Source organism: Ochlerotatus camptorhynchus, unplaced genomic scaffold (assembly GCF_037179485.1).
Source record: "Ochlerotatus camptorhynchus isolate MF236.1 unplaced genomic scaffold, CSIRO-AGI_Acam_v1.1 ptg000260l, whole genome shotgun sequence".
Lineage (NCBI taxonomy): Eukaryota > Metazoa > Arthropoda > Insecta > Diptera > Culicidae > Ochlerotatus > Ochlerotatus camptorhynchus.
In genome coordinates this window covers 258,824-285,082 of record NW_027040750.1, presented here as the reverse complement: position 1 = coordinate 285,082, position 26,259 = coordinate 258,824, and the positions used below count along the sequence as shown (strand labels likewise).

The following is a 26,259-nucleotide window of genomic DNA, read 5'->3' as shown; positions in this document are numbered from 1 at the left end:
TTAAGTCAATTTCAGAGCTCGCCTGGAAAGGAACATTGGGATGGACTCAAAAGGATCCTGCGCTATCTTCAAGGTACCAAATCCATGAAGATGATGTACACTCGAGACAAAGATGATGTGCCATTACGAGGATATTCGGACGCCGATTTTGCGAACGATCTGGAGGAACGGAAGTCAAACTCCGGATGTGTCTTCACCATATACGGAAATACGGTCTCCTGGGGAAGTAAGCGGCAACAAATCGTCAGTTTGTCGTCAACCGAATCCGAGCTCGTTGCCTTGTGTCATGCCGCGAAGGAAGGTGTATGGATGTCGAACTTACTGCGTGAGATTGGGATCAATTTAGTCCCATACACAATGTATGAAGACAGTATACCTTGTATTCGCATTGCTGAAGAGGCTCGAGAGCATCAACGTACGAAGCATATAGACGTAAAGTATATGTATGTAAGAAGTTTGATCAAAGATAAGCAAATGTTACTTAAGTATATTCCAAGTGAAAATCAGTTAGCAGACCTTTTTACAAAACCATTGCCAAAAGGGAGATTTATTAAGCTATTGGACACACTAGGAATGATTAATTGAGGGGAAGTGTTGGAGTATTAATTTAATCTTTCCGTGTGAGTTGATTCTGAACCATTTCAAGTAAAATATATTTAGAGTGCAGGATAGAGGAGATTAGTGTACACTGTGCTTACCAGGTGCATGGTATACACCAGAATGTTCACAGCAATCACTAGTGCTCTATTACCAAGCTAGGATAGGATGTTGCCCAGAACTATGTAAAGATGTAATTTTGAGATGAAACACAGATGAATAAAGGTCGATGATTAATTGAATTTATTCCGTGTTGATCTATGCTTTATTTTTGATAATCGGGTAGTGGTATCACTCCGATTCTATGAGAAAAGCTTCTTTTACAGGTTCGGGTTCACCTTGCGGATGCTATTTGTGGTTAGGGTTGTCAAGTCCACTGCCGGTGATCGATAGAGCTGAGGAGGAGGAAATCCGTTAGGATTCAATCCTATCAGCACTGTCTGCTAACACGGAGACTGTAGCTCGTCGGACATTCTGTTGGCTAAATTTAACGCAATCGCACGCGTTTTAAATTAGTGAAAAAAAAATGAATTTTTCGGTACACATCAATGGCTACGAAGCGTCCGACAGTACGGAACCATGATAGATTCACATATTTTAATTCCAAAATTACGCTTGTGGAAAATTTTATTGGCCAGAAAATCGATGAGGTATATAATTCAGTAATGACTGAAATGTGTAAGCATGATAAAGCCTTACTAGAAACAAAGCTTACGTTAGCGAGAATAAATCCATCGGAATTCGTAACAAGTCTAATGAGGAGATCAGGGTTCTCAGCAGTAGTTGCAGGAAAAGTACTACATGTGCATCAATGTAAACCAGTTTATGTGCAGCCACTCACTACTGAAAGGTGTTATCAAGAATTACCAATCCTGATGAATGTGGGCGTCTTAGTGGAATACCTGTATAATGAGAGAGAGAAGGATTAGTATTTTCCATTTAATTCCACTACTTTAGTTGCTTATCCTTGACAGATACGCGTATTTCGTCTACAATGTGCAGACTTCTTCAGTGTCTTGTACTAATACTCGAATTACCAGTTAAATATGGAAACACAACTATTTTTTTAACCGGGCTGTCTTGCATCAACGTAGAGAGAGCAAAGTCAGTGATGAAAAATATTGTATTACTATCTTCGGCGCATGACAAATTCCGTATGAAGACAGTCCTCTTTCATTTACGTCGTGAAAAAAAAACTAGCTCAGTACGTTCTCTATCTCTTAGATCGATCGGTTACTCGGAGAGGATAAAAAACTGCACGTTTTAGTCAGCCGTTCCGTATTGTTTGACAAAAAATGATTATCGTTGGAAGCAACACAAAAAACTTAAAATGGGCACAACACGGATTCGAACCATCAACGGAGAATGGAAAGGCTAAAAGAAAAAAGAAGCGATCATAGAGCTTTTTGACGTTTAATCGGTGCACACTAATGTACCATTTAAATTGAAGGAGTGTGAGCAAGAGGGAAACAGATTGGTGGGAAAACAAACCATCCATTCATCCCTGTGTGCTAGATAGAGAAAGACGATTAAACGTCAAAAAGGTCTATAGTGTGGTTACTAATCTGCAAGCTATAGGTAATCGAATGGCATACTTTAAAAAAATCACAATTTTTGGTGTAAATACAGAAATTTTCAAAATATGTCTTTATGGACCATAGCATGCTTTAATTACAAATGGTATCAAAATCCAATTTTTTAAAAACATTTAAACATGTGAAAAATCAAAATCTCGTAGGTTTTTTTTTAAACGGTTTTTTTTTACACGGTACATATCCCCCGTGTAAAAAAAGACCTGAGTGTATTTGCTTTTTTTTTTGTCCATTCATGATACAAAAAAGAGAAGTGAAGGTAAAAGATGCGATAGAATTTGTTCAAAGGGATTACTGTCGGCTTCTCTTAATCAATGACGAAGGATGTATGGAAATGATGGTTTTTGTACCGCGACAATTTATTTTTGGTTTTCGTCAAACGTCACTGACAAAACTGACCGTTACCTTTTTTAAAGCATTAAATCAACAAGTTGAGAGTAGGCCTAAAGTTCCAGTTGGTACGTAAAGGCAAACAATTTAAGCTCGATGATCGATGATCACTTTTCTATCTTAAATTCCTAATTCCAAAGTGCAGATTTTATGCCAATAGCGCGACCTATTATACCGTCTTTTGCTATTCATCATCATATTCTTCAAACTGCTGACATAAACTTTCACTTTAAGCTTTACTCAGCAGTCTTGCATAATTCACTGATCCACGAAACACAATATGCTGAGATGTTCATATACTATGTAACCAAGACAATAAGTGGAACACGAAAGCGACTCGCTGGTTGTATGGACAGCATCATACTTTGATTCCACATGATTCACATCAGTTTCATTTCAACCATCGACCGAAAGACACTTTTTAACTCCAAGCGTGTACCATTATGGAATTTAATAACAATCAAAATGAGGAAACATTTCCTTTCTCAGTAAAATTAGTAGATGAGCCAATAAATTCAAAATTGTTGAACGATTTCCGTGGTAAGTAACAATAAATTAGGTTCCCTTGAAAGATCCAGAACAACAGTTTAGGATTTATACCGAGTACCCTAAAAAATAAGCTTGGTTGGCAGCAGTCAAATAAATTTCGTGTAATTGTGCATCTTATATTTCTTCATTATATGAAAATTCAATAATCATTAAGAACTATCGTGTTCGGTATCGATCATTGATGGTCATGTGCGCACGTTTTCAAAAAGAAGAATTTAACGTGGGTGCACTCGTAAGAATTGTCATGCGCGCTTATATTTAATTCTCACTGCATTGGTAGCGAAGTAAACAGGAACTTTCATTCAAATTTATTTTCAATAGAATAAGTATGCCAGTTATGGCACTAGTGCTCCAGTTATGGCACTAGTGCTCCAGTTATGGCACAAGTGCTCCAGTTATGGCACTATTGCTCCAATTTATGGCTTTAATGTCTAACTCAAATTTGAAACAAATGTTCATGGTTTTATTTGCGTAGATATATGGCAAAATAAATATATTGCATCGAAATAAATTTAGGAAGGAATTATAAAAAATGAAATTTAAGATACTGCCAATGGACCACTTTGTCAAGCAGTTTTATCGTGACTTTCTACCAGTGATTTCACAAAATTGGACCAACAAATTACTATTTTGCTATGAAACGCACTACTTTTGGCTACTTTTCTCGTGGTTCTTGAAGAAAACCCTTCAAAATGTTGTGTTATTTCGAAGTTCGAGTGGTAGGAAACATCATTTTCATCTGCTCGAATTAAATGGTTAATTAGAGGACCACTAGGGTCAAAAAATGGCACACTAACACTTACCATTGTTTTATTGTTGCTTAGCATTTACATGTCATTTTAGAACAATGTTTTGTTCATTTTCAAAATTTTGTAATGGGATGCTTTTGAACGTGGAGTTTTCTTCTTCTTATTAGCACAGCATAACAAAATGTAATATTTTTTTTTAACGTAATTCAAGCTGATATATGAAATAATGCAAAAACCAGATAGAATATTACAATAATGGATGTAATTTTGTTTGCAAAATTGATGTACATCATGCAACGTAATATTACACAACCAGCGGAAATACCTCTGTGCAGCTGTTTGGATGTAATATTCAACAACCTAGTTTATTATTATTATTTTTCCTTTTGCTATTATTGCATGGTCACACTTAGAAATTTTTACAGAAATCTGTAAAATTTTACCTAAATCTCAGCAGCTGAACGTTCGGTAAAAAGTTTCGCAGGTATCTGTAAATAATTACAGGAAAACTGTAAAAAAATACCAAACGTTCAGCTGTTGAGATTTCGGTAAAATTTTACAGAAATCTGTAAAATAATCTTAGTGTGTGAACAGTAAATCCCGATTGACAATTTCCCGGATTATTCCCGTTTTTTTTTATTTGGAAATTTTCACAGTTGTGTGATGTACAATTAAGCATAAAACCGAGATCGCTAGGTTAAATTATAGTCGCTATATTCATAGTCGGGTGGATAGAATTTCGATCTATCATAAAGCGGAACCAATTCAATATAGTTTAGACAAACAATTGAAAAGGTACTATGAAATTTTCTACACAAAGCGTTGATTATTCTTTCTTCGCCAATCGAACGCAAACTACCGGCATCATCGGATAGGGGAAACTTTCGCCAATTTAAAGATGGTGTTAGTTTGTGTTGGCGAGACTTGAGTCACGAGAAAAGGGTTTCCGAAGTTTTGTTCGCAATAGCTGATGTGCTCTTTTCTGTTGATGGTCGTGATTTGCTCGATTGGTTCCGCTATTTGACAGCTCAATTGGTTCCCGAGATTCTATCCGCCAGACTATGAATAAAGCGACTATAGGTTAAATGGGCAGCATTTTGACCGTGAATTTGGTTCTGCGTTCAAAGTCTTGTTTTAACTACCCTGACAAATTTTTTTACAGGATTTTATTAAAATGTTCTCAAGCATTTTCTTTAGAATAATTTGCTTATTATTTTAAATAAAAATTAATAAGAGAGGAGCCCTTGAACATATCTTTATTTTATTTATTTATTCGTCATCCATCAATCGTAGACCATTACAGTTTTTTGTATTTTTATTTATTATTTATTTATTTATTTATTTATCAGTGTTGCCAAATCCATTTTCGTTGTCTGTAACACCTTCCCTCTTAATAGAGCTGGTATGGGTCAAACCATCGAGGCTACCTACGAAGACGGGAAGAGCGCCGAGGTAGAACTTCTACCGGTTCGGTTTCAGCTGCTATCTCGAACTAAGTTGATGTTGCTGTAGCTGCTGTCGTAGGAAACATTGACGACATCGACGTACTCGTAGTCGTTGATGGACCACATCTCGGTGACGGTGGCAATGATTAAGGCGTCATCGGATTTGCAGTTGATGCTGAGCTAGAGGCTTGCCATGTTGGTGATTGAACGGGCTCTTCCGGTGCAAACGACGACGGTGGCTGGGGTAGGCTCCAGGCAGACATTAGGACGTTCAACAGAAATGAAAAGTGTGAGCTCATGGCTTGTCTGACTGGTAACTTGGTATACGAACTAATGGGGTTTCGACTACGCAACTGGTTGACGTGCGAGCGCAGCATCTGAGCATCGGTCCACACGTTATACATTACGTTGCCGATTCTCTCGAGAACAATGCCAGGTACCCATTTCCAGGTGTTTTTGGTTTACTCCTTGGCGTAGACAGCATCGTCACGGTTAAACGATCGTCGCTTCTGTTCTTTCCGCTCTTCTGGAACTGCCATGGGCATGGGCGGTTACCGTAACAACTCGAGACTGGTTCGGATTTTACGGCCGAACAAAGCCTCTGACAGAGTTTTGTTTTCTGGTACAGAGCTATTTGGCGTGCCCTGTACGTAAGCAGAAACGTATCGATTGCTTCATCCATTATTCCTCTCACCTCTCGGATCTTCTTGACGTCCCTTTTGAATGTATCCATGAAACGCTCTGCTTGATTGTGGATGGAACGGGGCCATCGTGAGGTTACACAGAATTTTACAAACTCCACCTTGGTGAATTGTGTTCCGTTGTCCGAGACCAGTGTAACTGGCATCCCCAGTCGAGCGAATAGTCCAGGCAAGATGGAAATTGTGGATATCGAGGTAATGCTGTGCGTTCTGACAATCTCAGGCCACTTGGAGTAGGAGTCAACGACGATTAAGAAATAGTCGCCATCGATTGGACCTTGATTAAGGTGATCCAAGCATCGTTTTTGGTGTTTCGATTAAATGACGAGTCGATCGGCAAATAAAATGAACCCATCCACTACGGTGAAGGATTCCTGTCTGGCGTAGAATCGTTTGAGCTCCGGTTCGACTTGCTTAGATTGCGACCAGTCGGTAGACCTTGCCCATAAGTGGATCAGCCGAGTGCTTTGCGCGACGACTCTGAAAGTGAATCCGCGGCTACTGACGAGATATCTTCTGGCTTCGCATGCTGGCTAATCAGCCAAAACAGCAGGTCGTCGTGGCCGAACTTCTCAATCGGGAGGTACTCGATATCGAAGTCGTATAGAAGTAACTGTAGTGTATAGGATTGGAAGTTGGTCACTTGGACAAATATGAGAGATTTAGTTGATTTGATGCAGTATACTTTTTATCTAGGAAGCCATTATTTTGTACCTGTTCATAGATAACTTTTAAATTGGTTACGAATATGATATACAATAAACAAGGTTTAAGTAGTTTATATTTAGCGTATAGTCGACATTGATCGATATAAACAAGTAGGTTGACTGCTTGAATGTGAGCGTGCATTCGGAAGCACGAATATGATGCGTGTCAGGAGGCGAGCGTGCTTTCGAAGACACGATTGTGAGGCGATAATATCGAGAGGCAGGCTCGGATCCATGAGGGAGTCAGGGAGATAGAGATAGGCTTGCGTTTGCTATGAGAGCAGGCTGGCACCTGCTCAATGATCAGGATTAAACGACGGGAATGCAAACTAATCGTTATTCTGTTGACTATTCTTTGGACGGATGGACGTGTTTGTGTTTCGGTGACAAAACTCGGTCACTACAGTAACGTGAGGGCAAAACGTTGCAACCGGTTAGCCGTATACACCGGATACCTTTCTTACAGCCGAAGATTCGAATCAATGGAGCGTGGTGGGTTTGAAGGCGGAAACGCCCACCGATGATCATTTTGTGAAACTTTGTGACAGCGAAGACCTTTTCTATAAAGCTGACTGTAGTTCTGCTCCGCCTTGATGAGTGCTCTCGAGGCGTGCTGCACCACCTTGATGGAGCCATCGGGGAACTTATAACGGATTGTGGCCCCGAGACCGACTGATGAAGCATCGGCGGACGTGATGATCTCCTTTTTCGGATCAAAGTGTGTAAGCAGCAGGTCCGAAGTAATAATCTACTTGAATCGATCGAACGCTTATTGACACTCCATATTCGAATCAAACTTTGATTCTGTTTTGAGGAAGTTATCTAGGGAATAGCGAAGCACGGAGACCAAATACGTTAAGTTAAGATAACAATCCTAATACACGGAGACCAAATACGTTAAGTTAAGATAACAATCCTAATAGTTACTTTCACATGGAAAAATATTGTTGTTTGAAAGAAACCTATAGTTATTCCAACATTAATTTGACCGTCAACTCAATCATATCTACCTAATAGATTCAACTGTTCATCTTATACTCAATTCAACTATAATTTGATCAATTATAACAACCGTCAAATGTAATTTATTTATATAATTTGGTTTCAAGTGATCATCATAAATCCACATACATTTAACTTGTGATGCGTAGAGCAGGCCTTAAGATAGCTGGCTCTCACGCAGATGAACACGGTTCAAATCTAAGTTGAATGTTCTTGTTCACTTTTTTATGATTTTGCAGTTGTGTTTTTGAGATCGATAAAGAAGCAAAACAAACTTTATTTAATATGTCGATAATGAAGAGCAGTTCGTTTAATGAACATTGTAAAATTTTGCTTTTCTAACAATAGTTTTCTTGAATCAACTAACGCATAGTTGTATTTTGAAGTTTGGCGTTTGTTCATCTACTGAAAAATATAGTTGAGCCAACCGAGGAGCCAACTATGGACTATAGTTGTTGCCCTCTATATATAGTCAAATCAACTATAGTTTCGGGTTATCTCTAAAAGAATTGAACAATATAGTTATTTTGACCGGAAAAATAATTGCGTCTGCTATAATTTGTTTTCCGTGAGCGCTCGCATATTAGACACGAATTTGCAATAATAGTTAATCGCGCCAAGGAAGAAGCACACACCGGATACGTCGGAAAGAGGAACAATTTGCTAATTGCCTCAACTTTTGCTGGATCCGGTTGAAATCCGCTAGCGTTGATGATGTGTCCGAGATAGCGAATTTGTCGCTTCCCAAATGAACATTTTTCAGCTCGAATCGTAAATCCGAAGTCTTTAATTCGCTGAAGAACGACTCGGAGATCGCGGTCGTGCTTTTGCTGGTTCTCACCACCCACAACAACGTCATCAAGATAACCGGATGCTCCTGGTAGATCGTGTTGATGAGTTGCTGGAAAACTCCAGGAGCAATGTTCACACCCGGTGGAAGGCGGTTGTAGAGGTAAAGTCCACGGTGCGTGTTGATAGTGAGTAAACTCCGAAATTTTCGATCGACCGGTACCTGCAGAAAAGCGTCTGACAGATCAATCTGACTGAACACTTGCCAGTTCACTAGCTTGGCAAAGATATCTTCCGGTAGAGGCAACGATTACAGAGCGGAGTTCAAGCCAGTTGAGTAATCTCCGCAGATGCTGATTGCTCCATTTGCCTTGCGCATGACAACTATAGGAGAAGCCCACTCCGAATAATCGATCGCCGTAATGAATTTCAGCTTCTCCAATCTGTCCAACTCCTGGTTGACGGCATCGTACCAACAATCAATTCGAAACTAACGATTTCAAATTGGCTCACTACTTGACTAGCCTATTGGTCCCAAGCAAATTGATTAACGTATCCCATTCTACTATAAATTCCAGTACTACACTATGTCTGTTTTGATTCGCTATAAAAGCTTGACAGATAAAATGAGGGGTTCGTGGATTTTCCAATGTTTCGGGGGATGCATCGATTAGCTTGGGACCGAAGATAGTACCAGAGCTGAGCCAAAAAGTTGTTGATTTTGTGTACAATGATTCTTTGACAGTGTGCAAAGCGTGTATCATTTTGTCATATTTTTATGCATTTCAGTTTTGAGTAGAGTGAATGAGATAGAACCAAAACATTCTAATACATTCGGTGAAAATGCTAGTACAATCCAGTAGTAGTGTTTCCATGTGGTACAATCCAGTAGTAGTGGTTTTGCCATGTGGTACACTGAAAAATTGAAATAGCAGGTTAGTCACCAAAGTTTTCGAGCCGCTCCGTCTGTCACTTCTGTCGTGACCGGACCGAGGTTTCCAGCCTTGGTCACGGCTACACGAATTAGCGATGCAGCTCCCACGGGTCATTTGTATATGCTGCTGCTGCTGTTTTTGCTTGCTGCTGCTGTTGCTGATGTTTCTGTTGCTGCTGCTGGTGGTGGTCCGTCACCTCCAAAATTTCTTTTGCTGCTGTTTCTGCTGCTGGTGGTGGTCCGTCACCTCCAAAATTTCTTTTGCTGCTGTTTCTGCTGCTGGTGGTGGTCCGTCACCTCCAAAATTTCTTTTGCTGCTGTTTCTGTTGCTGCTGTTTCTGCTGCTGGTGGTGGTCCGTCACCTCCAAAATTCGTTACAAGAATGACTTCAACGAGCTTAGGTACTTCATATTTATACCTGCTAACCTATCAAAATTCTCTAACCAATGAGATTCCGTTTACATACGGACTATCACACTTCACGCTCACTCGATTCTACTCATTATTTATTCAACTCTAACTCTATCTACTACATTCTTCCCCTTTTCTACTCTCCTTAATTGAGGACAGGGGGCATTATATTCACCCATTTGGGGGAATTTCATCTACCCTCTCGGGGGACTTTCATCTATCCTCTCAGAGATATTTCATCCATCAGGTGATAATTATTTTCAAACTTGCCACACTGATATTTATTTCATAATTCTCAATATCTGTTATCATTATTCATGAAAATGACTACCTATTTCAATATAATCATTGAAATCAGTGTCACCAATTTCAACCGCGTACATGAATATTACCGTTCTATTCAAGTTTCAGATGAACTAATTATCCATTAGGTCATGGCTATTTATCCATTAGGTCATGGTAAATTTCTTCAGTTTACTTTTCCATCCATCATGTTGTATCAATTCTTATTTACCATGAATCAGGTCATGGTAATACTTATTAACCATCCACTATCCTATCTATTTTGCCTTGAAGTCTTCTCGAAATAATACATATTTTGCCTCGGAGACCTTTCACTCCGAAAATTTACAAGAATCCTTATTATTATTATTTTACAATAAACAGTTTCGGCTTGGCAGTCTGGCAATCACTCAATCAGAACAAATTAATTTTGTAATTTGTCCCTACGTTTCGGCTCTGATTAGGGCCTTCTTCAGGGGAAACTGAGGGGAATTTTATTTTTAGAATTAATTGTTTCACATTTAATAAATATTTTACACTCACAATTGTTTGATTTGTTCTTTGTCTAAATACTTTTTGAAGTCTAACGTCTGTTTTTCTGGTGGTAAGTTTTTATACATAGCGGTTTTTAGTTGAATATTCAAAGTTTTTTTCTTTTTTTGATTTTTATATAATTTGTGTCGGATATAAAATTGTTTGCGGTTGTGCACTCTTCGAGGGTTATGGTGGCTATGGTCAACGATTATCGGGACACCAATCACTTGTAAACAAACTAGAAACAATACTATCATCCGGCGCTGATGAAACACAATTAGCTGATCTAACAAACAAAACAGCTATGATCGAACACTGTATAACCCACGAACACAGATTCAATTTGGAGAAAACAGCAATAGTTGATCGAAGCAACAATACAAATACACTTGCATTCCTTGAAATGTGCCATATATATAGTACACCCCATACAGTCAATAGAAGAACAGACGTAGACAATTTGAACACAGCTTACGCAGCAATCTTACACTCACTAAAAGCCAAATCAATCAATGCCCAAGAGCAGTACCAATTATGCCCACCTGAATCCAACTAAAAAGCTCAACTTTAATACCCGTTCCCACCATTTCACCATAGCCACCATAACCCTCGAAGAGTGCACAACCGCAAACAATTTTATATCCGACACAAATTATATAAAAATCAAAAAAAGAAAAAAACTTTGAATATTCAACTAAAAACCGCTATGTATAAAAACTTACCACCAGAAAAACAGACGTTAGACTTCAAAAAGTATTTTGACAAAGAACAAATCAAACAATTGTGAGTGTAAAATATTTATTAAATGTGAAACAATTAATTCTAAAAATAAAATTCCCCTCAGTTTCCCCTGAAGAAGGCCCTAATCAGAGCCGAAACGTAGGGATAAATTACAAAATTAATTTGTTCTGATTGAGTGATTGCCAGACTGCCAAGCCGAAACTGTTTATTGTAAAACCTCACAGTCGAACACTCCAACACAATATTATTATTTTAAGCATAGTATACCATCCTTCATGTCATGGTAAATTTCTTCAGTTTACATTTTCATCCATCATGTCGTGTCAATTCTTATTTATCATCTATCAGGTCATGGTAATTCTTATTTACCATCTATCAGGTCATTGTAATACTTCTTTACCATCCACTATACTATCTATCTTGCCTTGCGTTTTCTCGTTTCGTAAAATAATACATATTTTTCCTCGGGGACCTTTCACTCCGGAAAATTTCAAGAATCCTTATTATTATTATTTTTAGCATAGTTTACCATCCTTCATGTCATGGTAAATTTCTTCAGTTCACATTTCCCTCTATCATGTCGTATCAATTCTCATTTACCATCCATCAGGTCATGGTAGTTCTTATTTACCATCCATCAGGTCATGGTAATTCTTATTTAGCATCCATCAGGTCATGGTAGTTCTTATTTACCATCCATCAGGTCATGGTAATTCTTATTTACCATCCATCAGGTCATGGTAGTTCTTATTTACCATCCATCAGGTCATGGTAATTCTTATTTACCATCCATCCATGCTGCGAAAATTTTCTAAGTTTTTTTTTTACTATCTCACTATACTCACTTTTTTTTTTTTAACTCTTTATTTGTTCCAAATTCAAAATAAATTACATTTCATTTTAACCTAGGTGCTCCAGTTACTGCAGTAACGTACCAGCCTTAATTGTTATGATATATATCTAAGTGTTTTTACATTGTTCATGTCTTGGCAATTCAGTATTTTAAACAGGTTTTTTAACCTGCATGTCAGTATAACAATTGATATCTTAAAACTAAAAACTAAAACCAAATCTTATCTAAGTATAAAGGGAATTAATCGTTGCAATTGAGAATTGCAACGATTTTTGCCTGAAATTATTAATTATTTTGTTGGACATTTGTGCTAAAGTCTCAACATTCGAAATTCTATGTACTTCGGTAGTACTGTACCAGGGAGGCAACTTCAAAATCATCTTCAGAATTTTGTTCTGTATCCTTTGAAGTGCTTTTTTCCTGGTAGTGCAACAACAAGACCATATTGGCACAGCGTAAAGCATGGCCGGTCTAAAAACTTGTTTAAATATTAGAAATTTATTCGTCAGGCAAAGTTTGGATTTCCTGTTTATAAGAGGATACAAACATTTAATATATTTGTTACATTTGGCTTGAATGCCCTCAATGTGATCTTTAAAAGTTAATTTTTGGTCAAGTATTAATCCAAGATATTTCACTTGGTTTGACCAGGAAATTGGAACTCCGTTCATAGTGACTATGTGACTACTACTAGGTTTCAAAAAGGAAGCTCTAGGCTTATGTGGAAATATTATAAGTTGAGTTTTGGAAGCGTTGGGAGAAATCTTCCATTTTTGTAAATAAGAAGAGAAAATATCTAAACTTTTCTGCAGTCTGCTGCAAATAACACGAAGACTTCTTCCTTTAGCGGAAATGCCTGTGTCATCAGCGAACAAAGATTTGTGGCAACCCTGAGGCAAATCAGGGAGGTCCGAAGTGAAAATGTTATACAATATAGGCCCAAGAATGCTACCCTGAGGAACTCCTGCTCTAACAGGTAGTCGATTAGATTTGGAATTTTGATAATTTACCTGCAGAGTTCTGCCAGTTAAATAATTTTGAACTAATTTCATGATATAAAGTGGAAAATTAAACTTTTTCAATTTAGCAATCAAACCTTCATGCCAAACACTGTCGAATGCTTTTTCTATGTCTAGAAGAGCAACTCCAGTTGAGTGGCCTTCCAATTTGTTTGAACGAATTAAATTGGTAACCCTTAAGAGTTGATGAGTAGCTGAATGCCCATGGCGAAATCCAAACTGCTCATCTGCAAAAATTGAGTTCGTATTGATGTGAAGCATCATTCTATTCAAAATTATCTTTTCAAAAAGTTTACTTATTGAAGAAAGCAAACTTATTGGGCGGTAGCTAGAAGCTTCAGCTGGATTTTTATCCGGCTTCAAAATTGGAACAACTTTTGCATTTTTCCATTTATCAGGAAAGTATGCCAAATGGAAACAACTGTTAAATAATTTTACCAAGAAAGACAAGGTACTCTCTGGGAGTTTTTTGATGAGGATATAGAAAATTCCATCATCACCTGGAGCTTTCATATTTTGAAACTTTTTAGTTATAGACCTTGCTTCGTCCAAATCAGTCCCCCAGGAATCATCAAAAATATTTTCCCGAGAGAAAATATTCAGAAAATCCCTAGCAACCTGATTCTCAATAGGACTAGTAAGACCCAAACTGAAATTATGGGAACTCTCGAATTGCTTAGCAAGTTTCTGAGCTTTTTCCAAATTTGTGATCAAAATTTTACCACCTTCTTTAAGCGCTGGAATAGGCTTTTGAGGTTTTTTCAAAATTTTTGTGAGATTCCAAAAGGGTTTAGAACTCGGGTCTACTTTAGAAATATTATTTTCAAAAGTTTTGTTCCTCAGGGCAGAGAATTGCTTTTTAATTTGTTTTTGCAAATCCCGCCAGATAACCTTCATGGCAGGATCGCGTGTTCTTTGATATTGTCTCCTACGGACATTTTTAAGACGGATCAGGAGCTGAAGATCGTCGTCTATTATAATTGAATCGAATTTAACCTCGCATTTTGGTACTGAGGCAGCTCTTGCTGCAACTATAGAAGTAGTCAGAGATTCAAGAGCATAATTAATTTCATCTTTGGTTTGCAAAGGCATGTCTGGATCGAAGTTATATTCCATAAATGTTCGATACTGCTCCCAATCAGCTCTATGGTAATTGAAAGTAGAGCTGTTGGGATTACAAATTATTTCTTGGGATATTTCAAAAGTTACTGGAAGGTGATCAGAACCGAAGTCAGTATGGGTAACCAGTTGGCTACAAAGTTGACATGAATCAGTTAAGACCAAATCAATAGTGGAGGGATTTCTTGCAGAAGAAAAGCATGTTGGGCTGTTTGGATATTGAATAGTGTAATAACCTGCAGAACAATTATCAAACAGAATATTACCATTGGAATTGCTTTGAGCATTATTCCATGAGCGGTGTTTTGCATTAAAATCACCAATAATGAAAAATTTAGACCTATGACGGGTAAGTTTCTGGAGGTCACCCTTGAGAAAATTCTTTTTCTGGCCTACGCATTGGAATGGCAAATAAGCAGCTATAAACGTAAGTTGTCCAAATTTTGTTTCAACGGAAACTCCCAAAGTTTCAAAAACTTTAATTTCAAATGAAGAAAGAATTTTATGTTTGATTCGTCTTTGAATAATGATGGCAACGCCACCACAGGGTCCATCAAGACGATCATTTCTATAAATCAAGTAATTTGCGTCCTTCTTAACCTTATGGTCAGGTTTAAGGAACGTTTCAGTTATAACGGCAATATGCACGTTATGAACTCTCAAAAAGTTAAATAGCTCGTCTTCATTATCTTTAAGAGATCGAGCATTCCAATTTACAATATTTAATGCTTTAAAATCCATTACTGAATTTTAAAGTCATGACAATATTATTTGCAAATTTTACTCCAGTTTGAATAGCATCAAACATGGAGTTAGATTTAAGCATATCAGAAATCATGTCAATTAATGATTTCTGTAAAAAATCCATTTTAGGGGCAGTAATGCTTCCTAAGTCAAAATTGTCAAAATTTCCGTTAGAACGTTGGTTAGTATTTTGATATCTACCCGCTGCAATAGCAGCATAGGTAGCTCCATTAACTCGCTGAACATTGTTAGCAGCGAGGGGAGTAGGTACAGATGAAAAATTTGAAGCAAGGGTGATATTTGTACCTACGGGTACGAATGTAGAATTTGTTCCTCGCTGACCGTTGTTAACAGCAGAGGAATTTGTACCTGGTCGGAAACGTGGAGCGTTTCTTACCTGTCGGTTAGAACGAGATTGTAGGATCGCTTTGCGAGTCTTACATTCCCAAAAATTGGATTTGTGGTTTTCACCACAATTTGAACATTTAAATTTCTTAGGATCTTCCTTCACAGGACAGTCGTCCTTTGCGTGAGATGAATCACCACAATTCATGCATTTAGCTGGCATGTAGCAATTTTTAGTTCCGTGACCCCATCCCTGGCACTTACGGCACTGAGTGAGGTTTTGGAAATTTCCTCCAGTCTTCCTGAAGTGTTCCCACTTCACTCGGACATGGAGCATAAGGCTAGCTTTTTCTAAGGCCTTAAGGTTGTTCAGTTCACTAGACTTGAAGTGAACTAAATAAAAATCATTAGAAATCCCGTTGCGCGAATCGCCAGGACGGGATTTCATTTTCATTTTGATTACTTGGAGTGGCACAACTCCAAGTAATTTTGTAAGTTCATCTTTGATCTGATCCAGGGATTCACCACTGGGCAGTCCTTTCATGACAACCTTGAACACACGTTCAGTTTTGGTGTCGTAAGTAAAAAAATTGTGCTTCTTCTCAGTAAGATACTTGAGAAGACATTTAAATCCGTCCAAGGTTTCAGCCAATACACGGCATTCACCCCGACGTCCAATTTGTAATGAAAACTTAACTTTCACGAAGTTCAAAAGTTCTATGCGAATAGCATGGAAATCGGAAGTGGTTATCACAATAGGGGGAATCTTTTCCTTCTTGGCATTAAGCCGGGAAAGTTTACTAGAATTTTTCTTGGATGATGGATCATTCTCATCATCCGTGAGCAAATCAAATTGATTACTCAAATTAATTTCTTCAGAAGGGGGGTCAAGAGTTTGCCCCTTTCTTTTGCGTTTAGGCGCCATGACGGCAGTAATTTTTTATCCAAATCGATTACTATAAGAATCTGAAGGATCGAAGAGGAATTTTCCAAATCGATATCCAAGAAGGATTACCTCGGGTAGGGTCCAAACAAGGATCGAAGAGGAATAAAGTTGAATAAGGTAGAAATTTTACAGGTTGAGCACTGAAAAGTGCTGTTTAAATTTGTTGTAGCTTTAGGTAGTAGTAACACTTCCTTCAGCAAAAAGCAAATAGATCCGCACGGCAAGAGAGCACGATGCGGACTGTCACTATACTCACTTTTACACTATATGCTGCTACCAGCTGCGCCATTGTCGTGACCGGACCGAGGTTTCCAGCCTTGGTCACGGCTACACGAATTAGCGATGCAGCTCCCACGGGTCATTTGTATATGCTGCTGTTGCTGTTTCTGTTGCTGCTGTTTCTTTTGCTGCTGTTTTTGCTTGCTGCTGTTTCTGTTGCTGCTGTTTCTGCTGCTGGTGGTGGTCCGTCACCTCCAAAATTTCTTTTGCTGCTGTTTCTGCTGCTGGTGGTGGTCCGTCACCTCCAAAATTTCTTTTGCTGCTGTTTCTGTTGCTGCTGTTTCTGCTGCTGGTGGTGGTCCGTCACCTCCAAAATTTCTTTTGCTGCTGTTTCTGTTGCTGCTGTTTCTGCTGCTGATGGTGGTCCGTCACCTCCAAAATTCGTTACAAGAATGACTTCAACGAGCTTAGTTAGGTGCTTCATATTTATACCTGCTAACCTATCAAAATTCTCTAACCAATGAGATTCCGTTTACATACGGACTATCACGCTTCACGCTCACTCGATTCTACTCATTATTTATTCAACTCTAACTCTATCTACTACAACTTCGTTTGTGCTCATAGTGTTATTACTTTTCGAGATTGAGCTCTTATTCGCGAGACAACGGTGATTGACGTATTTGTTTACAAATGCAATTACGCCCAAATCTCAAATCACTCCGGAAATAATATGGCCAATTTTTTTATGTTTTGTTTTCTTTTTCACTGATCATCCTTCGGAAGGGAAGTAAAGCCGTTGGTCCCCGGTAAATTAGTTGATGGGTCGATATGTAGGGTCCAGGCACAAACGAAGTGACAGACGGAGCGGCTCGAAAACTTTGGTGACTAACCTGCTATTGCAATTTTTCAGTGTACCACATGGCAACACCACTACTACTGGATTGTACCATAGAGGTAACTCTAAGACCACTGGGTCCCGAAGAAAATCATTATTATTTTTGGCTCACTCAGTACCAGAACAACGGTCCCAAGCAGTCCCAAGCTATTTCACTCACCCCTGCATGTTCTGCATGAATCCACACACCCCTGATGTTATCTGTCAAACTTTCATAGCGAATCAAAACAAACATAGTGTAGTAATAGAATTTCAACTAGAATAGGGTACGTTAATCGTTTGCTTGGGACCAATAGGCTACTAAAGTGGTGAGCCAATTTAAAATCGTTAGTTTCGTATTGATTGTTGATTGTACCACATGGCAACACTACTACTAGATTGAACTAGCATTTTAACCGAATGTACTAGAATGTTTTGGTTCTATCTCTTTCACTCTACTCAAAACTGAAATGCATAAAAAAAATGACAAAATGATACGCACTCTTTGCACACTGTCAAAGAATCATTGTACACAAAATCAACTTTGTTCAAATCAAAAAAACTAACCCATCTGGTGGATGATGGCACAAGCTTCCAAGAAAATTCTATTATAGTGAACCACATTATTTTAATGGATTTCTTCGCCAGTAAGTCGTCTGTCACTTCGTTTGTGGTCCAGGTGTGGGAGTTGCCTTCTTGGCGTCAGCAGCATTGGTACTCAGCTGAGTGATGCGGAGTAACACGAAATGGTTGTCAAAAAGAATCCAACTGGTGCTGTCAAAAAGAATCCAACGATCGAGAGCTGCTAAAAGTGTTATTTTTCTTAAACAATCTCGGTCGGCAGAGAAAGTATTGTGGTCAATGTTAGAAATACTTACAAATAATTCAACGAAACAGTCTTTATTTTTTTTTGCTCCGATGGCTTTGTTGAGTAAAAAAAAACATTGTTTACGCTTTGATATTAACAGTACATAATATTTATTATTCACACTTAAATAAACATGCTTCGACTATCATGTTTAGTTTTTTGCATTTTCCTTACTTTTTCCGCGTTCAACCTGTGTTGTATCATCGATTTTATAAGAAATTTCTTCAATTCGTGGCAGTTTGGTAACATTACTGGGAAAGGAACAGAATGCAGGTATGTTGAAAACTCTTTTCCTGAATTTTCAATGCCTTCCTCTCTCAGCTGTGTATAACAGTAGTCCAACGTCGCATAATAATTGAAGATTTTTTCTGAAGGATAATCATGTAGACTGTCTGTTGATTTTTGTAGCAAAATGGTATAGCGGCTGATTTCGGGTTGTGCACATTGAAAGACATTCATTACACGCTTTATTATTGGTTAATGAATTTAGAAATACCTTTCTACAATGGTGGAACAGAGCATTGCGATGCAATAATAACATTTCCAGAAGCAATTGAATCGACTGAAGAGAAATCATAGCCAGGGTAATTTCCGGATTTAACCACCTCAGACGCATTGAGTTAAACTTCGAATGTTTGTCCGGATGAAGATGGTACAACGGTACAACGTTGTCTATGCCTAAATCATCGTGTTCAGAATCATTACCTGGATTGCGACGCCTGCCCTTTAGAAGATCGTTGAATGAAATTAAGTAATTTCTGTCATCAACATCATATGAACTACCCTTCGGAACATGCATGTACTGTGAAAGAGAAATAGTACGCAAATGCTGTTTCATTTGAAGGGCTGTTGGTCGTTTTTGTTTCGATCGAATGACTGAAAACACATTTTCCAGACAGTCCTGAACAAATCGTGACTTGTACAAAACATCATAATTAATTTTGTCAAAAAAATATGATTGAAGCCCGAGGGGGGCGTCACATCTAAATCTCAATTATGGATACTCGAAAAATCTCACACTAGCAAACCAATCTACTAAAAATCTTCTTTCATTTCTCGCATCTACTTGCATCGTGCAGCATCTTTTTGCAGGAAATCTTCAGAATCGTCATAAATCTTCTTTCTATCTACTCAGCGTGCGCGCAGCTAACCACGCTAAAACAAAATCGTTTCCGCATCGTAGATAGAGCTGGGGGGGGGGGACGTGCTGTCAAATCAGCCTACTGATCATCTTGTATGAAACTGGTTCCAAACGTAAACAAACGCTGTAGGTTTCTTATGGCTTGTTTACGTTTGGAACCAGTTATGCGAGGTAGGCGAAGATTGTTCGTATTTGACAGCCAACTCCCCCCCTTGAGATAGAGTCGTCCCCCTCGTTGAAGCCGAACAATTGCCTTTGTTGCCATCACTGCTGCAGTTTGCCAAGGCTTCCAATGCCCACTTTTGCCTACTTTGATATCACTCATAAGCCTCGCAATCATCTCAATATGATCGATGAACGACTTATGACGAAATGGCTCAGAACGTTGCAAGACTTGACCATTCTCACGAGAGTTTATAATACCGTACCATTTCCTCACATCAGCCAAGAACACGCCCGTGGTTCTCAATGTCGACTGATTTGTTTTCTGTCCAACAACCTCCAATGCTGCTGCAACGGGGTAGTTGCAGTACTTAGTCGCATTAGATACCTTCATTTTATCTACATTAGCGAGTGGTTTATTATCAAAATCAACATCTGTTTCCTTTAGTCGACCCATCAATCTATAGGCAGCGTCGTTTTGTAGATTATCTTCTACCAGGATCTTGAGATGCATTCGATCGACCACATTTGACTGTAAACCACGTTCCTTGACATACATGGAGGCAAAATGATCAGTTTGTTCGATATCCAACCATGTATCATGTTTTTGAAAATGTGTACTGGATCGGGTATGAACTCTAGCCTTCTACTCGGATCACACGGATGCACAATCGATAGATCATCTTGAAGTGTAGTTTTCACTGCTCGGATTCCAAACTCATTCCACATCGTTCTATTCGAACTACCACAGTCAGTTGTAACAAAATAAACTCGAAGATTGTGACATTCAGCTTTCTCTATAATATCCATAACAATCGGTTTAAGTTGACCATCCGGTATTGAATTCCCAGTAAATTCAAAAGCCACAATTTATTTCCATCGCTCTGAAATTCCGCCCAACATGAAGACCAACCCTTTGGTGGCCAGAGCGTCCGATGGTGGCAGCGTAACGTTACCATACCATTGCTTACTAGTCGGAAATACTTCCTTTGCTTCGTCGATGCTCATCTCATCGAGAAAAAACCACAATCTTTCGCATCGTCTCCCAAAACAGATATCTTGTCTTCTAATAAGGCAATCATATTGTCGAGAACACCTGAAAGCATATAACGGTAGATTAGAATCAATTAATTGGAAAAAAAAATGAAAGTTATAGCGTGTTATAGCATCGTTATAGCACAACTTGAAAAAGTTTCCAGAGCGTTTACCTGTATCGAATGTTATACCCTTTATTAAATGTGAAACAATTAATTCTAAAAATAAAATTCCCCTCAGTTTCCCCTGAAGAAGGCCCTAATCAGAGCCGAAACGTAGGGATAAATTACAAAATTAATTTGTTCTGATTGAGTGATTGCCAGACTGCCAAGCCGAAACTGTTTATTGTAAAACCTCACAGTCGAACACTCCAACACAATATTATTATTTTAAGCATAGTATACCATCCTTCATGTCATGGTAAATTTCTTCAGTTTACATTTTCATCCATCATGTCGTGTCAATTCTTATTTATCATCTATCAGGTCATGGTAATTCTTATTTACCATCTATCAGGTCATTGCAATACTTCTTTACCATCCACTATACTATCTATCTTGCCTTGCGTTTTCTCGTTTCGTAAAATAATACATATTTTTCCTCGGGGACCTTTCACTCCGGAAAATTTCAAGAATCCTTATTATTATTATTTTTAGCATAGTTTACCATCCTTCATGTCATGGTAAATTTCTTCAGTTCACATTTCCCTCTATCATGTCGTATCAATTCTCATTTACCATCCATCAGGTCATGGTAGTTCTTATTTACCATCCATCAGGTCATGGTAATTCTTATTTAGCATCCATCAGGTCATGGTAGTTCTTATTTACCATCCATCAGGTCATGGTAATTCTTATTTACCATCCATCAGGTCATGGTAGTTCTTATTTACCATCCATCAGGTCATGGTAATTCTTATTTACCATCCATCCATGCTGCGAAAATTTTCTAAGTTTTTTTTTTACTATCTCACTATACTCACTTTTTTTTTTTTAACTCTTTATTTGTTCCAAATTCAAAATAAATTACATTTCATTTTAACCTAGGTGCTCCAGTTACTGCAGTAACGTACCAGCCTTAATTGTTATGATATATATCTAAGTGTTTTTACATTGTTCATGTCTTGGCAATTCAGTATTTTAAACAGGTTTTTTAACCTGCATGTCAGTATAACAATTGATATCTTAAAACTAAAAACTAAAACCAAATCTTATCTAAGTATAAAGGGAATTAATCGTTGCAATTGAGAATTGCAACGATTTTTGCCTGAAATTATTAATTATTTTGTTGGACATTTGTGCTAAAGTCTCAACATTCGAAATTCTATGTACTTCGGTAGTACTGTACCAGGGAGGCAACTTCAAAATCATCTTCAGAATTTTGTTCTGTATCCTTTGAAGTGCTTTTTTCCTGGTAGTGCAACAACAAGACCATATTGGCACAGCGTAAAGCATGGCCGGTCTAAAAACTTGTTTAAATATTAGAAATTTATTCGTCAGGCAAAGTTTGGATTTCCTGTTTATAAGAGGATACAAACATTTAATATATTTGTTACATTTGGCTTGAATGCCCTCAATGTGATCTTTAAAAGTTAATTTTTGGTCAAGTATTAATCCAAGATATTTCACTTGGTTTGACCAGGAAATTGGAACTCCGTTCATAGTGACTATGTGACTACTACTAGGTTTCAAAAAGGAAGCTCTAGGCTTATGTGGAAATATTATAAGTTGAGTTTTGGAAGCGTTGGGAGAAATCTTCCATTTTTGTAAATAAGAAGAGAAAATATCTAAACTTTTCTGCAGTCTGCTGCAAATAACACGAAGACTTCTTCCTTTAGCGGAAATGCCTGTGTCATCAGCGAACAAAGATTTGTGGCAACCCTGAGGCAAATCAGGGAGGTCCGAAGTGAAAATGTTATACAATATAGGCCCAAGAATGCTACCCTGAGGAACTCCTGCTCTAACAGGTAGTCGATTAGATTTGGAATTTTGATAATTTACCTGCAGAGTTCTGCCAGTTAAATAATTTTGAACTAATTTCATGATATAAAGTGGAAAATTAAACTTTTTCAATTTAGCAATCAAACCTTCATGCCAAACACTGTCGAATGCTTTTTCTATGTCTAGAAGAGCAACTCCAGTTGAGTGGCCTTCCAATTTGTTTGAACGAATTAAATTGGTAACCCTTAAGAGTTGATGAGTAGCTGAATGCCCATGGCGAAATCCAAACTGCTCATCTGCAAAAATTGAGTTCGTATTGATGTGAAGCATCATTCTATTCAAAATTATCTTTTCAAAAAGTTTACTTATTGAAGAAAGCAAACTTATTGGGCGGTAGCTAGAAGCTTCAGCTGGATTTTTATCCGGCTTCAAAATTGGAACAACTTTTGCATTTTTCCATTTATCAGGAAAGTATGCCAAATGGAAACAACTGTTAAATAATTTTACCAAGAAAGACAAGGTACTCTCTGGGAGTTTTTTGATGAGGATATAGAAAATTCCATCATCACCTGGAGCTTTCATATTTTGAAACTTTTTAGTTATAGACCTTGCTTCGTCCAAATCAGTCCCCCAGGAATCATCAAAAATATTTTCCCGAGAGAAAATATTCAGAAAATCCCTAGCAACCTGATTCTCAATAGGACTAGTAAGACCCAAACTGAAATTATGGGAACTCTCGAATTGCTTAGCAAGTTTCTGAGCTTTTTCCAAATTTGTGATCAAAATTTTACCACCTTCTTTAAGCGCTGGAATAGGCTTTTGAGGTTTTTTCAAAATTTTTGTGAGATTCCAAAAGGGTTTAGAACTCGGGTCTACTTTAGAAATATTATTTTCAAAAGTTTTGTTCCTCAGGGCAGAGAATTGCTTTTTAATTTGTTTTTGCAAATCCCGCCAGATAACCTTCATGGCAGGATCGCGTGTTCTTTGATATTGTCTCCTACGGACATTTTTAAGACGGATCAGGAGCTGAAGATCGTCGTCTATTATAATTGAATCGAATTTAACCTCGCATTTTGGTACTGAGGCAGCTCTTGCTGCAACTATAGAAGTAGTCAGAGATTCAAGAGCATAATTAATTTCATCTTTGGTTTGCAAAGGCATGTCTGGATCGAAGTTATATTCCATAAATGTTCGATACTGCTCCCAATCAGCTCTATGGTAATTGAAAGTAGAGCTGTTGGGATTACAAATTATTTCTTGGGATATTTCAAAAGTTACTGGAAGGTGATCAGAACCGAAGTCAGTATGGGTAACCAGTTGGCTACAAAGTTGACATGAATCAGTTAAGACCAAATCAATAGTGGAGGGATTTCTTGCAGAAGAAAAGCATGTTGGGCTGTTTGGATATTGAATAGTGTAATAACCTGCAGAACAATTATCAAACAGAATATTACCATTGGAATTGCTTTGAGCATTATTCCATGAGCGGTGTTTTGCATTAAAATCACCAATAATGAAAAATTTAGACCTATGACGGGTAAGTTTCTGGAGGTCACCCTTGAGAAAATTCTTTTTCTGGCCTACGCATTGGAATGGCAAATAAGCAGCTATAAACGTAAGTTGTCCAAATTTTGTTTCAACGGAAACTCCCAAAGTTTCAAAAACTTTAATTTCAAATGAAGAAAGAATTTTATGTTTGATTCGTCTTTGAATAATGATGGCAACGCCACCACAGGGTCCATCAAGACGATCATTTCTATAAATCAAGTAATTTGCGTCCTTCTTAACCTTATGGTCAGGTTTAAGGAACGTTTCAGTTATAACGGCAATATGCACGTTATGAACTCTCAAAAAGTTAAATAGCTCGTCTTCATTATCTTTAAGAGATCGAGCATTCCAATTTACAATATTTAATGCTTTAAAATCCATTACTGAATTTTAAAGTCATGACAATATTATTTGCAAATTTTACTCCAGTTTGAATAGCATCAAACATGGAGTTAGATTTAAGCATATCAGAAATCATGTCAATTAATGATTTCTGTAAAAAATCCATTTTAGGGGCAGTAATGCTTCCTAAGTCAAAATTGTCAAAATTTCCGTTAGAACGTTGGTTAGTATTTTGATATCTACCCGCTGCAATAGCAGCATAGGTAGCTCCATTAACTCGCTGAACATTGTTAGCAGCGAGGGGAGTAGGTACAGATGAAAAATTTGAAGCAAGGGTGATATTTGTACCTACGGGTACGAATGTAGAATTTGTTCCTCGCTGACCGTTGTTAACAGCAGAGGAATTTGTACCTGGTCGGAAACGTGGAGCGTTTCTTACCTGTCGGTTAGAACGAGATTGTAGGATCGCTTTGCGAGTCTTACATTCCCAAAAATTGGATTTGTGGTTTTCACCACAATTTGAACATTTAAATTTCTTAGGATCTTCCTTCACAGGACAGTCGTCCTTTGCGTGAGATGAATCACCACAATTCATGCATTTAGCTGGCATGTAGCAATTTTTAGTTCCGTGACCCCATCCCTGGCACTTACGGCACTGAGTGAGGTTTTGGAAATTTCCTCCAGTCTTCCTGAAGTGTTCCCACTTCACTCGGACATGGAGCATAAGGCTAGCTTTTTCTAAGGCCTTAAGGTTGTTCAGTTCACTAGACTTGAAGTGAACTAAATAAAAATCATTAGAAATCCCGTTGCGCGAATCGCCAGGACGGGATTTCATTTTCATTTTGATTACTTGGAGTGGCACAACTCCAAGTAATTTTGTAAGTTCATCTTTGATCTGATCCAGGGATTCACCACTGGGCAGTCCTTTCATGACAACCTTGAACACACGTTCAGTTTTGGTGTCGTAAGTAAAAAAATTGTGCTTCTTCTCAGTAAGATACTTGAGAAGACATTTAAATCCGTCCAAGGTTTCAGCCAATACACGGCATTCACCCCGACGTCCAATTTGTAATGAAAACTTAACTTTCACGAAGTTCAAAAGTTCTATGCGAATAGCATGGAAATCGGAAGTGGTTATCACAATAGGGGGAATCTTTTCCTTCTTGGCATTAAGCCGGGAAAGTTTACTAGAATTTTTCTTGGATGATGGATCATTCTCATCATCCGTGAGCAAATCAAATTGATTACTCAAATTAATTTCTTCAGAAGGGGGGTCAAGAGTTTGCCCCTTTCTTTTGCGTTTAGGCGCCATGACGGCAGTAATTTTTTATCCAAATCGATTACTATAAGAATCTGAAGGATCGAAGAGGAATTTTCCAAATCGATATCCAAGAAGGATTACCTCGGGTAGGGTCCAAACAAGGATCGAAGAGGAATAAAGTTGAATAAGGTAGAAATTTTACAGGTTGAGCACTGAAAAGTGCTGTTTAAATTTGTTGTAGCTTTAGGTAGTAGTAACACTTCCTTCAGCAAAAAGCAAATAGATCCGCACGGCAAGAGAGCACGATGCGGACTGTCACTATACTCACTTTTACACTATATGCTGCTACCAGCTGCGCCATTGTCGTGACCGGACCGAGGTTTCCAGCCTTGGTCACGGCTACACGAATTAGCGATG

The 26,259-nt window shown here is 38.1% G+C and overlaps 1 protein-coding gene across 1 annotated transcript in view; it reads left to right on the top strand.

Annotated features, from left to right (window-relative positions):
* Positions 1–3,007: 3,007 nt before the first annotated feature.
* The window catches only part of St4 (Sulfotransferase 4), a 156,918-nt gene continuing 133,666 nt past the window's right edge, over positions 3,008–26,259 (top strand). Inside the window, exon 1 of the mRNA XM_065226759.1 lies at positions 3,008–3,119. Coding sequence (XP_065082831.1) covers positions 3,023–3,119 — 97 coding nt within the window. The 5' untranslated portion in view covers positions 3,008–3,022. The remainder of the gene's footprint in view (positions 3,120–26,259) is intronic.